We start from the raw sequence: 16,728 nt of genomic DNA, 5'->3' as shown, positions 1-16,728 counted from the left end.
GCCTTTTTCTTTAACAGAAGCCACAATACCGTTACACGCCCTCTCAATTCGAGCCCTGGTTTTAACTTAACACACCAAGCTCTTCACTGAGACTGATATACAGTATTTAAGGAGTGCATGGTGACTGATGTAATTGGCTGAGAAAATCTATGGATAGTATATAGTTTAGTCTGTCAAACAGGTAGGCCTTCCTCTTATTTCTTGGATAGGAAGGAATAGGCCCCAAAACAAAGCCCTCTTGTTATTAGTAACCTAAAGTCAAATTTAAATGAAGCCTTCTCAAATTAGCCTACTTTCAGCACCCATGCGCTGTCCATATCCGTGGCTGCTACTTCAAAGTAATGTAAGTTAAGTATATTACTCGAATATGGCTGTTGTGAGGTCAATAACTCTGATACATAGCGCCATTATGGACAACGAAACATATTGTTTTTATTCAAATCAATTATAGCAGTAGCCCTCTTACCTCCGTTCCTCCTTTTCATCTTCTCGCTCTCCCTCTCAAACTGAACAGGACAGGACATCAGTTGTCCTAGTCCGGGCGCACAGATATTGAATTTCTTCAGGCACACATCGAGATACTATAATAAGCAACTCATTCTCAAACCCTGAGCAATATGACATTTAATCAATGAAAAATTGCATTACCTTCCCCTGGACTAAATCAAAAATACCAAACTCTCCCCATGACTGAAATTGAAAAAGTATGTCCCTCCCCTATTTTCCCCCAGGTAACAATTGTGTAAATGTTGACCGCTCACTAAAATGAAAAGGGGTTTCATGAATTTTGAATAACTTTGGACAAATTAAGGAATTTGTTGACATGAATTATCATTTGCACATAGTGACAGTGGATGGTTGAGGACATAAATGGTTAAATATTCCAATGGAATTTTCCTTGTGCACTGGTTATATGAGCGCAGGTGATTTCCGCATGAGTGACTTTAGGAGGAGCGTGTTCAAAGTGCAAAGTTAATAAACCACCTTAGACTGAAAATGGTGGACCCTGTGAGCACCTGTGCTGTGAGTACTAACTCTACCTCTTTTCAAAGACTACTTTTAGTCAAGTGTACAAAGAAAATCATTATTTCTCCTTTATATGTTTGTACCATAGGTCGAAACGTTAATGGATTTTCTTCCTAGCTGTGTGTATTACTGTCACTAGAAATAGCCAGTTTGACAACACCATGACTTGTTGAATGTGTTATAGTACAACCTGTTGTACCAAGAGCTGAAGAAGTTCTCAAAAAATGGGGAGCATTTCTGTAAGGAGCTCATGACAGTATTTCAGCAAAGGTATGGTTAATGTCAACTCCTTGAGAATATCGTTTAGTGAGGTCATTTATTAGAAATTGTTATTATGCTATCTAGGATGGGAAAAGTAAAACCCTTTTCAACCTGGACTGCACATATTACCAACTCGGTCATTCACAATTGCATGCTAAGCTCCTAACTTCCGGGTTGAATTTTAATTAGCTGTAGTTACTGTTTCACCTCAGTGTGACAAAAGTAACATCCCTTGATGACACTTATTTGTGACTAGGGCTGAGCTGGAGATCAGTTATGCCAAGGGACTTCAGAAGCTTGCTGGAAAACTCATGAAGGCATCCAAAGGAATGAATGACAAGTGAGTTGGCTCTACCTTCACATTTCTATCACGCAATCTGTAATGCTTCAGCGATCCAGATTGAATAGAGCCCATACTGTAGTGCTCTAAACTCTCTGCATGTTGTTGTTTTTATTCCCATGAAGTTCCACATACCGAGCATGGTGCCATGTATCTGATGACATGTACTCTACAGCAGACACACACAGGTATTACACGCATGACCTTATGGTGGTTTTTTTTATCATATTATGACCTTATTATGAGGCTTTCCTGTAGTAGAGATGTTGCTTGGATATTCTCTATGACTGAGTCTGAGGAATGATACTATTATGATTTGTTTTTCAGAGCACTAGGAAGTGCTTTTCAGGCAGAGGCAATTTTAGAAATTCGACAAGTAATTGAGGAGCACAACAAGAGGAAGAGACCCGTGAGTAATTTGGATCATTTATTCCTACCAACACATCATTCTACACAATTATACATTGAGACATGTTTTTCTTATCCCTTTCTTGAATAGCTTGATAATGTTGTTGAAAAAAACGCGAAACTTGTTGTGACGAACTGGAGCGAACAAATCAAGGTAAGTCTTCCTTAAATTCTTGTTTGGTAAATACATTGTTTGGTTGTTTACATCATTCAAAGAAAATGATTGATTAAGAATATTGTTCAAACATTTTCCCTCACAGATGAAGAAGAAATTGGTTGGATTGACAAGAGAGCATGAGGCCCTGTTCAACTTTGTTAAAAAGAATACACACATTTGCACAGAAAAAGAAAAACAGAAGGTACTGCACTGCAATATTTACTGTAATACTGTCATTGAGAAAGAAAAACAGAAGGTACTGCACTGCAATATTTACTGTAATACTGTCATTGTCACCTTTTGATATGTATGATTAGGAAACAGTTGAAATTCCCAATGTAATAAAAGTTCAAAAAGATGCCATTTCCAACCCCTGAATAAGATTAGGATGATGACCTGTTCTGTCGTTAACTAGATGCTGACCAGACTGACAAAGTCTGCTGAGGCCCAGACCAGAACCGATGAGGAGTACTTCACCATCAACATGGACGGCCATGAAATCAGACTTAAGTGGGAAAACACACTGAAAAACTGCTACCAGGTTCTAACCAATCCCCACACTACATTTCCTCCAAAATAATTTGTATTTTAAAGATATGTACCTTCTCTGACTGTACTGTCGATCTGAAGTGAAGAGGTCAAGACAGGTCACCCAAGAGGTTTTGATGTGCAGAGTTCAGTTGTATTGTAGTCTCCTCTCATGCTGATGTTTGGATAGACCAATTTAGAGATAGTCAGGTTTGAGTGTTGCAGCATCCATAGTGTGCCTGATGGTGATACAGTAACTTTATCATTTCAGATAATCCAGGAGGTTGAGAAACAGCGGATAGAAGTTCTGTGCAACATATTGAATAAATACAACCTCCACATGGCAAGCTTCAGACACACCCTTGTACATGTGAGCATTCTTCCCAAAATGACTCTTAATTACAACCCTGTGACAAAAACCGTATCATTCATTTCTCTTGTATTACTTACAGAGACAGAAACAAATAGAACAAGCCATCCAGAAAGTTGATGTGGAAAAGGATATCCAAAATCTGGTGGTGGAGACCAGTGTAACAGCAGAGGAGAACAAGGCTAAGTTTCTGATGACTGATTATTTTGTAAGGGTCCATTTTGTTCACATAATTAATTGTACAGTACATTTGTATCTGTAAATATTTCTGGTATTAGTTTGATTTTGACCTAAGACATTATACAGTGCCTGACCCTCAATGACTTATGTTAAGGAGGAGGACAGTAAGTCATTGATGGAAAAAGACAGGAGAAGAGATGCCATCAAGTCCAAACTCCAGCGGCTGGGGGACAGTATCGCAAAAACAAAGAAAGACTGTGAAGGTAAGTGTTGAAAAATGAAGCATAGAATTGTACTGGAAATAATACATTTCTGAGTGACACCTTTTCGTTTCACGTCTTCCAACATCCAATTAATAATAGGTCTTGAGAGACTGGTGAAGACCTACTCTGAAAACCCATCGTTCTCAAACACAAATAACCTGGAAGAAACAGAACAGTTGATTGATGAGGTTTTTTCATACAGCAATAGATCCATTTAGAAAATATTATTTGATATTTTTCTGTATAAATTTCCTAGCATTGTGTTAAATGCATTTTCCTATTGGATGTCTACAGACCACTCTGAAACTGAACCTTCTTGAAGCAACTCATTGCAAACTCTCCAGCACATTGGCTGAATTGGAGGGAAAACCTAAGACTTTGCATCGATTCAGTGCCAGTATAACAAAATGGAAAGAAAAGGTAGGTCCATAATCAAAGTGCATTTGTCCGGGCGTTGCACAAGTTCATTGTAGCCTAGATTAATTTACCAACATACAGTATACTGTTTAATCCATATTGTGCATGTTCAATTACATTTAGACAGCACAAACACATCATGGCATATCCTTTTTGATGACACAAAATAGATAAACGTAAGTATGTATGTTACTATACATCCTAACCAGAGTACGATCTGTTTTCCAAGGATTGCGAGCACAGTATTGTTCAGCTGGCCCGTCCAGTCAAAATCAAAAAGACACCGTTCAGATCGCATTTGAGGAGCTCCATCATTTACAAAGGACCCCCTCAGAGTGTGACGTCAGCAGAGGCCTCATCAGTAGAAGTAAACCAAGTCTACACTGCTGTCATCCAAGATACTGCAGCTCCAGGGGAATGTGGCCCTGTCAACGGAGCCATGTCCTTGACTGATGACAAGGAAGGAGAAGGTGACACCCATCCACATATATAATTACAAAGATATACCATTCTGATCTTGCCTATGCGTCATAACAAGAAACACTAACACATAGAAACTTCTCCTTAAGGTGCAGAGTGGTGTAGCATTGGGAAATGCAAAGCTGTTTATGATTTCACATCAGACAGAGATGATGAGTTGAATATGAAAGAAGGTAACGGACAATAAAAATAGGTATGGGAAAAAAATATGAAATTCATGACTATATTTACAAAATAATTTGTTACAGGAGACCTTCTTGACATCTATCAAAAGGAAGACAGCGGTTGGTGGTATGGGATATTGAATGGACAGATAGGCCATTTTCCATCAACCTACATTGAGGAGCTGCCCATGTTTAATGTTGTTGAAACATCAGATGTATGACAGTCAGTGTTGGCGCAAATGGACAGGGTAAAGCATTTATCTTGTTACATGATTAAAGTAATACGTCAATCAACTATGGGGCGGGTGTGTGTACAAAAAGTGTTTATTTAAACCAATTCCAAAATGCCTGATCAAATCTTTGGGCCACTGAAGAACCCCACCAACTTGAAAATTGCACCTAGCCTTTTAAAATGGACGTCATATAATTGAAACATTAATATTACAAACAATGTTGGAGACAAAACACACAGGACATTACTAAAATACGTTAAAATATAAACAGATCCACCTTTTTTTTCACTATTCATGTTTTAGAGCGAGAAATTCTCTCCGGACATTTGCAAGGAAGGCAGAGAAGTTGTTGGTCTCCTGGAGTTTCTGCTCCAAGTGAGCCATGCAATCCAGTGGTGGGTCGCTAGACACAACTGTGGACAAAAATCTGGTTATATCCCATTTCTAGCCATTCATGATAACACTCCTAGATTCCAGAACCATTTGTTACTGTACTGTTCTATACTATTTACTGTACTCACTCTGGTATAATCCTCCTTCGTTGATCCTCAGCATGAAGGTGTATACACATTCCGAGTCTTTTTGGTTGATGTCTCGGAAGATAAACTGCAATTTCTCTCCTTGAATAAAAGAATAACAATTTATTTTAATTCTGTGGTTTAACACTTGGTCAACACTAAAATGTTCAAACGGTAAAATATTACTGCCATTGCCAACAGACTTATTCGCAATTTACCATGAATTTTTCTAATTTCCAATCCCAGCCGACCCTGAAACACCTGCTTGGCTTTGTTGAGATTTTTCAGTCTGTCCTTGTTGGCTTTGTTTTGGGACACAATCACTTAAAAGAAAGGAAAAACAAGGGGACATGTTTGTTTTGGATACTAATCTATTTTAGGACAAAATCTACTATTCCATTTACTGAAAATAGCCTACATTCTTTTTTCTTGGCTTGTTCCACTCGGATCATCTCAATCTTTTCAATGATCTTGCTTTTCTGTACGTTCTTCCCTTCCACTTCAGACAATCTCTTCGCAATGGCATTTCTCTTCTCCACCAATGAGGCATTTTTATTTTCCAGGTCTGGGGGTAGGGGGGACATTGTCTTCAATAATAAAGTATGAGTAGGCTAGTGCCATGGTTAAGGTCAAACTGATTGATAGTGACACTTCACAGGATGTCATGTCATTCCCGGCACAATCTTACCTGTTTTGTATGAGTCTATCGTTTCAAATATTATTTCATCATCCTTGCATTTCTTTGAACACGTATCTGCAGAAAGAGAAGGGAGATTATTATAGCTGTGAATAGACACATTTTAAGCATAATTGACTCAGTAATCATGACGACAGCGTCCAACTCATACCGAGAACAGATCTGACGGTCCTTCGGTGGGTTTGAACCCAATCCATGCCTGTCTCCGTCATCTCAGCCGTTCCCTGAAAAAGCATTTTGTTGCGAATGTCTTCCATTGTGCTACTAAACCAATTCCCAATGTTTGCATCTGTAATGCAGTTCATGATGATCTAGGTGACGGAAATAAAAAACACTGATTAGGTTAGTCGACATTTTGGCAAGATACAGGATGGTTTGTTAAAGCGGTAATCTGCAATTCAAAAAACAACGTGACACCATTCCACTGTTTTGGTAAACTGCTGAGGGATGGGGCTGGATTTGTTTTACCACTTCCAAATTCATAGGCAGAGCTATGGATACATACAAGGGCTAACAATTTTTCGAGGCTATACACAGTGTGTCCCCAAAGTAGTTTATATTTTGGGTTTCTAATGGAGTATTACAGATGAATTAAACTCAAGGCATGTATAAGTTATATTCTTCAAGAATCAAATCAAATTTGATTTGTCACATGCGCCGAATACAACAGGTGTAGACCTTACAGTGAAATGCTAACTTACAAGCCCTTAACCAACAATGTAGTTTTAAGTTAAAAAAAATGTGATAACAAATAATTAAAGAGAAGCAGTAAAATAATAATAGCTATATACAGAGTCAATGCACCGGTTAGACAAAGTAATATGTACATGTAGGTAGAGTTAAAGTGACTATGCATAGATGATAAACAGAATAGCAGCAGCGTAAAAGAGGTGGGGGGGAAGCAATGCAAATAGTCTGGGTAGCCATTTGATTAGCTGTTCAGGAGTCTTATGGCTTGGGGCTAGAAGCTGTTAAGTCTTTTGGACCTAGACTTGGCACTCCGGTACCGCTTGCCGGTCTATGACTAGGGTGGCTGGGGTCTTTGATAATTTTTAGAGCCTTCCTTTGATAACACCTGGTATAGAGGTCGTGGATGGCAGGAAGCTTGGCCCCAGTGATGTACTGGGTCGTACGCACTACCCTCTGCAGTGCCTTGCGGTCGGAGGCTGAGCAGTTGCCATACCAGGCAGTGATGCAACCAGTCAGGATGCTCTTGATGGTGCAGCTGCAGAATTTGAGGATCTGAGGACACATGCTCAATCTTTTCAGTCTCCTGAGGGGAAATAGCCTTTGTCGTGCCCTCTTCACAACTGTCTTGGTGTGCTTGGACCATGTTAGTTTGTTGGTGATGTGGACACCAAGGAACTTGAAGCCCTCAACCTGCTCCACTACAGCCCGTCGATGAGAATGGAGCCGTGCTCGGTCCTCCATCTCCTTTGTCTTGATCATGTTGAGGGAGAGGTTGTTGTCCCGGCACCACACGGCCAAGTCTCTGACCTTTTCCCTAAAGGCTGTCTCATTGGTGTCGGTGATCCGGTCTACCACTGTTGTGTCATCGGCAAACTTGATGGTGTTGGAGTCGTGCTGGCCATGCAGTCATGAGTGAACAGGGAGTACAGGAGGGGGCTGAGCACGCACCCGAGGGACCCCAGTGTTGAGGATCAGCGTGGCGGATGTGTTGTTCCCTACCCATACCACCTGGGGGCGGCCCGTCAGGAAGTCCAGGATTCAGTTGCAGAGGGAGGTGTTCAGTCCCAGGGTCCTTAGCTTAGTGATGAGCTTTGAAGCCACTATGGTGTTGACCACTGAGCTGTAGTCAATGAATAGCATTCTCACATAGGTGTTGCTTTTGTCCAGGTAGGAAAGGGCAGTGTGGAGTGCAATAGAGATTGCATCATCTGTAGATCTGTTGGGGCAGTATGCAAATTAGAGAGGGTCAAGGGTTTCTGGGATAATGGTGTTGATGTGAGCCATGACCGGCCTTTCAAAGCACTTCATGGCTACAGACGTGAGTGCTACGGGTCGCCAGTCATTTAGGTAGGTTACCTTAGTGTTCTTGGGCACATGGACTATGGTGGTCTGCTTGAAACATATTGGTATTACAGACTCAGACTGGGACAGGTTGAAAATGCCAGTGAAGACACTTGCCAGTTGGTCAGCGCATGCTCGGAGTACACGTCCTGGTAATCCGCTTGGCCCTGTGGCCTAGTGAATATTGACCTGTTTAAAGGTCTTACTCACATCGGCTACAGAGAGCGTGATCACACAGTTGTCCGGAATAGCTGATGCTCTCCTGCATGTTTCAGTGTTACTTGCCTCAAAGTGAGCATAGAAGTAATTTAGCTTGTCTGGTAGGCTCGTGTCACTGGGCAGCTCGCGACTATGCTTCCCTTTGTAGTCTAGCTTTGCCGCATCCTACGAGTGTCGGAGACGGTGTAGTACAATTCAATCTTAGTCCTGTATTGACACTTTGCCTGTTTGATGGTTCGTCAGAGGGCATAGCAGGATTTCTTATAAGCTTCCGGGTTAGAGTCCCGCTCCTTGAAAGCGGCAGCTCTACCCTTTAGCTCAGTGCGGATGTTGCCTGTAATCCATGGCTTCTGGTTGGGGTATGTATGTACAGTCACTGTGGGGACGACGTCATGATGGACTTATTGATGAAGCCAGTGACTGACGTGGTGTACTCCTCAATGGCATCAGGAAAGAATCCCAGAACATATTCCAGTCTGTGCTAGCAAAACAGTCCTGTAGCTTAACATCTGCTTCATCTGATCACTTTTCTATGGCCCGAGTCACTGGTGCTTTCTGCTTTAGGTTTAGCTTGTAAGTATATATACTAGAGGTCGACTGATTAAATCAGCATGGCCGATTAATTATGGCCGATTTCAAGATATCATAACAATCGTTAATCTGCCTTTTTGGACGCCGATTATGGCCGATTACATTGCAATCCACGAGGAGACTGCGTGGCAGGCTGACCACCTGTTACGCGAGTGCAGCATCAAAATGACCCTGTGGCTGCAAGGAGCCAAGGTAAGTTGCTAGCTAGCATTAAACTTATCTTGTAAAAAAACAATCAATCTTCACATAATCACTAGTTAAATACACATGGTTGATGATATTACTAGGTTAACTAGCTTGTTCTGCGTTGCATATAATCAATGCGGTGCCTGTTAATTTATCATCGAATCACAGCCTACTTCAACTTCGCCAAATGGGTGATGATTTAACAAAACGCGCATTCGCGAAAAAAGCAGTATCGTTGCAATAATGTACCTAACCATAAACATCAACGCCTTTCTATATACACAAGTATATTTTTTTAAACCTGCATTTGTAGTTAAAATAAATGTATGTTAGCAGGCAATATTAACTAGGGAAATTGTGTCACTTCTCAGTGCAAGCAGAGTGAAGGTATATGCAGCAGTTTGGGCCGCCTGGCTCGTTGCGAACTGTTGAAAGGCCATTTCTTCCTAACAAAGACCGTGATTAATTTGCCCAAATGTTACATAATTATGACATAACATTGAAGGCTGTGCAATGTAATAGCAATATTTAGACTTAGTGTTGACACCCGTTCGATAAATACACACGTATTTCACTGAGAGAATAAACATTTTATTTCCGGATTTGACCATATTAATGACCAAAGGCTCGTATTTTTGTGTTTAATATATTATAATTAAGTATATGATTTGATATTTGATAGAGCAGTCTGACTGAGCGGTGGTAGGCAGCAGCAGGCTCGTAAGCGTTCATTCAAACAGCTCTTAGCAATGCTTGAGTCACAGTGCTGTTTATGACTTCAAGCCTATCAACTCCCAAGATTAGGCTGGAAATACTATAGTGCCTATAAGAACATCCAATAGTCAAAGGTATATGAAATACAAATGGTATAGAGAGAAATAGTCCTATAATAAGTGCAACCTAAAACTTCTTAACTGGGAATATTGAAGACTCATGTTAAAAGGAACCACCAACTTTCATATGTTCTCATGTTCTGAGCAAGGAACTTAAACGTTAGCTTTTTTACATGGCACATATTGCACTTTTACTTTCTTCTCCAACATTTTGGTTTTGCATTATTTAAACCAAATTGAACATGGTTCATTATTTATTTGAGACTAAATTGATTTTATTTATGTATTATATTAAGTTAAAACAAATGTGTTCATTCAGAATTGTTGTAATTGTCAATATTACAAACACATACATACATATACATATATATATATATATATATATATATATATATATATGATTGCACCAGCGCATATGTATATGTGTGTGATTGTACACACACACACACACACACACACACACACACACACACACACACACACACACACAGGTGCAATCAAACACACACCAACGCTCACAAATCACCATTTACTTTGTTGGGACTATTTATTATATTTAACCTGCAGCTCAGTCACTTTTAACCCTGATTACATAGCTACCTTAACTATTACCAGTATCCCTGCACTGCTATTGACATAGTGTATTTTCTTGTGTGTATTTCTTATTATCCGGTGCATTTTTATCTGACTTCGTATCAACAGTTACCGCATTGTTGTAGAGCTTGCAAGTAAGCATTTCACTATTGTTTACATACAACAATGTATGTGTTTATAACTATCATAATAATTTCACTGTAATGAACTCTAGTCAGTCCTTGCATCTAAAGCAGTGCATATGAATATTAGAAGGTTAAGCCCACATTTACCTAGGTGTCTATGAATATTAGAGGTCAGCCCACATTTCCCCAGCCGCCGCATCCCTCAGCTGTCAATCTCAAAAATGTCGTGTCTGCCATTTTGCTGAAAAGCGAATTCCAGAATGTAGTTTTAAACAGAAACTCACGGTTTGTGACACGGATTCCCCTAAAAACAGGCCACATGGATACAGCTACGACCGGAAGTTATTTTTTAGTAGGATCATTTACGCAGCAGGTTGGGAAAAGGGTTTGCGAAAATGCTCTCTAAATTCTTAAGAAAAGTATCTTCGTTGCTGTATCGAAATGGCGTGTTTTTAGCAAATCCCATGTGACGTTAGTTATTGCCATAACACAACACAGCTCAGCTCATTACCAAACGGGTCCATTGCGATTTATGTACAAATATTTTTGGCTATATTAAATACTATGACAACCGATTACCAAATATGGTGAATTTTGTTAACTACCGTGGCAATTTTCGGATGATCCTCGACCAAAGCTTTCGGCAGCTGTTCGCTGTTGTTTTCAAAATTCCGCGCTCACGGAAACAAGGATGGGCCTGTGACGCCACACCGGAAATTGAGTTTTTATCAAAAGTAGTCATTTAAGAAATAAACTCCTGCGATAAAAAATTACAATGTACCGCGTTTATAATGTACGATGTTGAACACTTATGTTCCGCCTAAAACCATATTAAAATAAAAATAATATCAGACACGTTTCCCTGGTTTCCCACAATGCAAAGTTTTGTTTAGTCTCTTGAATTTGCGCCAAGCTGTGACGAATCGATGTCTAACATCACTCTGTTTTAAAAAAAAAATTCAAATAAATGTTAACATTTATTTAACTAGGCAAGTTAGTTAAGAACAAATTCTTATTTACAATGACCCCGGCCAAACCCGGACGACGCTGGGCCAATTGTGCGCCGCCCTATTCAACTCCCAATCACGGCTGGATGTGATACAGCCTGGATTCGTATCAGGGACTGTAGTGGCGCCTCTTGCACTGAGATGCAGTGCCTTAGACCACTGGGCCACTCGGGAGCCCATTCCAAAAATATCAACCTCTGTAGGGCAGGCAAAGCCTGTATCAACATTAGAAAGAAAAAAAGGTTAACATTTTTGTCGAGTTTATATCAAGTCAAATGTTATTGTTGGTCGTGTACACATATTTAGCAGATGTTACCTCGAGTGTAGCAAAATGCTTATGTTCCTAGCTATGCAGTAATAGCTACCTAGCAATACAAAAAAAATACACGCAAATCCCAAAATTAAAAAGAAAGAAATTAAGAAATGTTAGAAAGAGCAATGCCAGAGTCCGGAATAATATATGTATATGATGGTGTGTATAGACATTATGGACAGTATATATTTACATTTACATTTAAGTCATTTAGCAGACGCTCTTATCCAGATAATAGAAAAGCAGTTATATAGGATGAGCATTTACTAGAATACAGTATGTAGTGTGTAAAACAGTATGTAAACATTATTCAAGTGACAAGTGTTCAATGACTATGTACATAGGGCAGCAGTCTTTAAGGTGCAGGGTTTAGTAGCAGGATAGTAACAGTGACTAAAGTTCAGGGCAGGGTACTGGGCAGAAGCTGGCTAGTGGTGACTATTTAACAGTCTGATGACCTGGAGATAGAAGCTCTTTTCCGCCTTCTATACGGTAGGTAGCAGGGCAAAAAGGCCGTGGCTTGGTTGGTTAAGGTCATATCTGCATCAACATACATGTTAAGAAATCATGGTTTATTTTTTTATTTAACCTTTATTTAACTAGGCAAGTCCGTTAAGAACAAATTCTTATTCATAATGACGGCCTACCAAAAGGCAAAGGCCTCCTTTGGGGACGGGGGCTGGGATTTAAAAAAAAATATATAGGGCAAAACACACATCAGACAAGATAGACACCACAACACTACATAAAGAGAGACCTAAGACAACAACATAGCAGCAGCACAATATGGTAGCAGCACAATACATGGTACAAACATTATTGGGCACAGACAACAGCACAAAGGCAAGAAGGTGGAGACAACAACACATCACACAAAGCAGCCACAACTGTCAGCAAGAGTGTCCATGATTGAGTCTATGAATGAAGAGATGGAGATAAAACTGTCCAGTTTCAGTGTTTTTTGCATCTTGTTCCAGTCGCTAGCTGCAGCGAACTGAAAAGAGGAGCGACCCAGGGATGTGTGTGCTTTGGGGACCTTAACAGAATGTGACTGGTTTATCATAGCACCAGCTAAGTCCCTGGAGGTTGTCTGGAAAAAGGGCATCTGGTTGATATTTTTTCAGTTGGTAAAAATAAGAGCAACATTTTTACTTTTGGGCCCCCGAGCCAATAGTGTTTGAACTATTTCAGACAGCATACCTGATTCAACTGGTCAACTAATCATAAAGCCCTCGATTAGTTAATCAGGTGTGGCAGTTCAGAGCTACAACAGAATTGTGAAATGTCTGGGTGTTCCCGAAAAAGAGGTTTGAGAACCACTTATCTTAGGGTTATGGTTAAAATCCAAAACGACTTTTAATAATAAACAATAAAAATAATACATCTAGTAATGTTTTACTTTACTATTAGAAGCCCATTGTTGTTGCAATGTTCAATTAACCCACCAGAGAATCACTGAATGGGAAAATTATGTAATGAATCAGTAAATGGATCCCGGTGGTTCGACTTGTGCATTTGCGGGAGAACACTATCCTCAGAGGTGGATAGAATGGCTGATATTTAACTAATACGAGTAATAGCCTGTGAAAAATGTACACACAATCGTCCTGTAAACAACTTTGTGTAACATGCCTTCAATGCTGCCTGAGGAAGACTACAGTATAAGTTGAAATGTGTTGCAGTTATGCGTCCTGATGTACAATGCTGCTCTGTTCCTATGTATTCTTTTGTAGATATTTTCTATTAATAATTCACTAAAATAATTCAATAAAGTTTATTGCAGCGTTTAATTCACTCGTTGCCGTAGCAGTTGAATGATTTATGATGGTATTTCAAAGACCTCTCTCTCTGTCTGTCTGTCTGTCTCTCTCTCTCTCTCTCACACACACACACACACACACGGTGCTGTAGTTATTTGGGGCAGTTATTGGAGACTGTTTCCACCAAATTTTTTACACTTGTGCTGCCATAATTGGTAAAGGGAGGGAGAGAGTGCATGCAAGTTATGTAACAGTATCCTTATAGATGCTTATACAATCATCATTTTTTTCTGTTTAGGGGACACGTCTTGTTAAATAAATGTTAATCTGACTGTCTCTTGTTTTTAGGATTCTGTTTGGCCAGTGGCCATACTGGTGGGTGCAGGAAACTGTCTTTTACCGGAATAATTCACTCCCTCAGCTGTAGCAGTTCCACATTACCTGTGAAACAGGACCAGGTCAGTGTAATTTCCAGTCTGTCAATCATTATGATCATAAATTCTAGAGATTGAAGGAAACTCAATCATTCAATTTTCAGTTCTTAGATAATTCTATGTAATGGCTTACAAAATGGCACAACTGTCTGATATATTGTTGTGTGAACTTGAATTTTATCTTTGTGAATGTCCTACTTGTATGATAGATAAACAGTGTTTATTTGTATTTATACAACGGTTGGGTCTAAACCTGAATGCTGATTGGTTAAAAGCATATTCCAGCCAGTGTCTATTCCACAAGTTACCACCGGCGAAATCTATAAATGCCTATTTACTCTGTTCCATCTGACTCCGCAATCCACTTTCTCATCAGCCCAGCCAAGCAATTTATAAACTTGAATCCACTATAAAAAGCATCTATACATTCTCACATTACTTTTAGACTAACATTTCATTTTCAACAGCGGAGATTTGTATAAACCTTGCTGTCTGTCTCTCCGACATTTGCAAAACTGTTTTCAATATTCAAATTCGATCTCCAGCTGTCCCATAGTAATGAACGTGAAGGGGTCGGAATGAGACAGACAGGCAGGCAGCATTTCTCAGCCAGTTGAAATCCTGAATTGTTTCAATAATTTTTATGGATATATACAAAGAAATGTCAATTGAAAAAAGATACAACAAAACACAGTGCAGCTAGTTTGCAGTCTTTACAACTTAAACAAATGCAAATGCAGATACTGTTGTTATTCTGGCTGCACTGTTTGATGTTACTGTAAGTTAGCTGTAGTTGGCTAGCTAGCAAGCAAGCGATAAGAACGTTGCCAGCCAGTATGGAACATTTAGAACGAACGACTGGGTCGTTTCCATTTCCAAAATGTTGGTAACCCGTTGTATAAAAGTGATAATGCCCTCAAAGCCGGTGTTTGGAAGATATTGACTTAGTCTCGGGCCTAACAACACCCGTGCCAATACATCCTCCAAACACCAGCTTCTCTGGCATTATCACTTAAAGGCAGTCCTCCCGGTCATGCCATGAGCTCTTCGATTGTCTGGTATATAATGATCACATCAGCACTCAACTTTACCAGAGGCCTTTATGGCAGCTCAACTCTGGGATGCCAGGGGAAGGCACATTTATGAGCATGTTATTTTTATATTGTTTTGTGAAAGAATGTGCACTGTGTGTATAAAACTCATGCTATTTCTATCACATAGACTAACTAGGTAAATCCAGGTGAAAGCCACAATCCCTTATTGAGGTCACTTGTTCAATCCACTTCAATCAGTGTAAATGAAGGGGAGGAGACAAGTTAAAGAAGGATTTTTAAGCCTTTAGACAATTGAGACATGGATTGTGTATGTGTACCATTAAGAGAGTGGAAGGGCATAATGTTTTTTACACTCATTGTATATGGCCATAGAGATCAATTAGGTATACTCAGCCTTGTCTAAGGGTAGTAAGTTGGTGGTCTGTTGATATCCCTCTAGTGGTGTGGGGGCTGTGGTTTGGGTGGGGTTATATTCTGCCTGGTTGGCCCTGTCTGGGGGTATCATCGGACAGGGCCACAGTGTCCCCTGACCCACCCCTGTCTCAGTCTCCAGTATCTATGCTACAATAGTCTATGTGCCGGGGGACTAGGGTCAGTCTGTTATATGTGGTGTAATTATCCTGTCTTATCTGGTGTCCTGTGTGAATTTAAGTATGCTCCCTCTAATTCTCTCTCTCTCCCTCCCCTCCCGGAGGACCTGAGCCCTAGGATCCTACCTCAGGACTACCTGGCTTGATGACTCCTGGCTGTCCATAGTCCACCTGGTTGTGCTGCTGCTCCAGTTTCAACTGTTCTGCCTGCAGCTAGGGAACCCTTACCTGTTCACCGGACGTGCTGTTTTCGACTCTCTCTCTCTCTCTCTACCGCACCTGCTGTCTCGACCTCTGAATGCTCAGCTATGAAAAGCCAACTGACATTTACTCCTGAGGTACTGACCTGTTGCACCCTCTATCACCACTGTCATTATTATTTGACCCTTCTGGTCATCTATGAACATTTGATCATCTTGAAAAACAATCTGGCCTTAAATGGCCATGTACTCTTATAATCACCACCCGGCACAGCCAGAAGAGACTCTGAAGCCACCCCTCAGAGCCTGCTTCCTCTCTAGGTTTCTTCCCAGGTTCCTGCCTTTCTATGGAGTTTTTCCTAGCCACTGTGCTTCTACATCTGCATTGCTTGCTGTTTGGGGTTTTAGGCTGGGTTTCTGTATAGCACTTTGTTACATCTGCTAATGTGAAAAGTGCTTTATAAATACATTTGATTGACTAATCACTTGGCAAATGGAGTTTGTGGAGTACATTGTTTGTGAAAGATCTTGGTTCTACTGTAGGCCTACTTATACCAAAAAGCATGTACAATGACCTGGTGGTTTGTGAAGGGTGTGTCAGCGCTTAGCACACAATTGTATTCGGCATTTCAAGACTGCAGATTAATGGTAAACTACAGCTTCATCCAGAGGTCACATAAGAAATGTTTCAGAGAGAATTTAGTCTCCAGAGAATTGTACCTTATACATACAATTCATCCTTCATGTA

At 40.2% G+C, this 16,728-nt stretch overlaps 2 protein-coding genes across 5 annotated transcripts; one reads left to right on the top strand and one right to left on the bottom strand.

The window, feature by feature from the left end:
• The first annotated feature begins 932 nt into the window (after positions 1-932).
• On the top strand, positions 933-5,477 carry nostrin (nitric oxide synthase trafficking). 2 transcript variants are annotated; one of them, XM_029703261.1, is made up of 17 exons: positions 933-1,023; positions 1,211-1,296; positions 1,544-1,627; positions 1,753-1,815; positions 1,955-2,036; positions 2,127-2,189; positions 2,296-2,394; positions 2,608-2,733; positions 2,992-3,063; positions 3,173-3,298; positions 3,425-3,533; positions 3,633-3,721; positions 3,828-3,953; positions 4,180-4,420; positions 4,520-4,603; positions 4,679-4,842; positions 5,124-5,477. In XM_029703261.1, exons 1-16 carry the CDS (start codon positions 997-999, stop codon positions 4,813-4,815), a joined length of 1,614 nt encoding a protein of 537 aa, XP_029559121.1. In that variant the 5' UTR covers positions 933-996; the 3' UTR covers positions 4,816-4,842; positions 5,124-5,477. The 2 variants fall into 2 exon arrangements, with proteins under 2 accessions (XP_029559121.1, XP_029559120.1); XM_029703260.1 differs by having other exon boundaries at positions 2,992-3,090.
• On the bottom strand, positions 4,627-11,331 carry spc25 (SPC25 component of NDC80 kinetochore complex). 3 transcript variants are annotated; one of them, XM_029703262.1, is made up of 8 exons: positions 11,227-11,331; positions 6,194-6,353; positions 6,034-6,099; positions 5,764-5,910; positions 5,564-5,668; positions 5,349-5,447; positions 5,124-5,240; positions 4,627-4,842 (listed from the first exon to the last, which is right to left on the bottom strand). In XM_029703262.1, the coding sequence occupies exons 2-8, from the start codon at positions 6,345-6,347 to the stop codon at positions 4,787-4,789; spliced, it is 744 nt and encodes a 247-aa protein (XP_029559122.1). In that variant the 5' UTR covers positions 6,348-6,353; positions 11,227-11,331; the 3' UTR covers positions 4,627-4,786. The 3 variants fall into 3 exon arrangements, with proteins under 3 accessions (XP_029559122.1, XP_029559123.1, XP_029559124.1); XM_029703263.1 differs by having other exon boundaries at positions 11,201-11,311; XM_029703264.1 differs by lacking the exon at positions 4,627-4,842 and having other exon boundaries at positions 4,901-5,240.
• Positions 11,332-16,728: the final 5,397 nt, after the last annotated feature.

This window comes from Salmo trutta, chromosome 20 (assembly GCF_901001165.1).
Source record: "Salmo trutta chromosome 20, fSalTru1.1, whole genome shotgun sequence".
NCBI classification, from domain to species: Eukaryota; Metazoa; Chordata; class Actinopteri; order Salmoniformes; family Salmonidae; genus Salmo; species Salmo trutta.
This window is presented reverse-complemented; position numbering and strand designations above follow the sequence as displayed.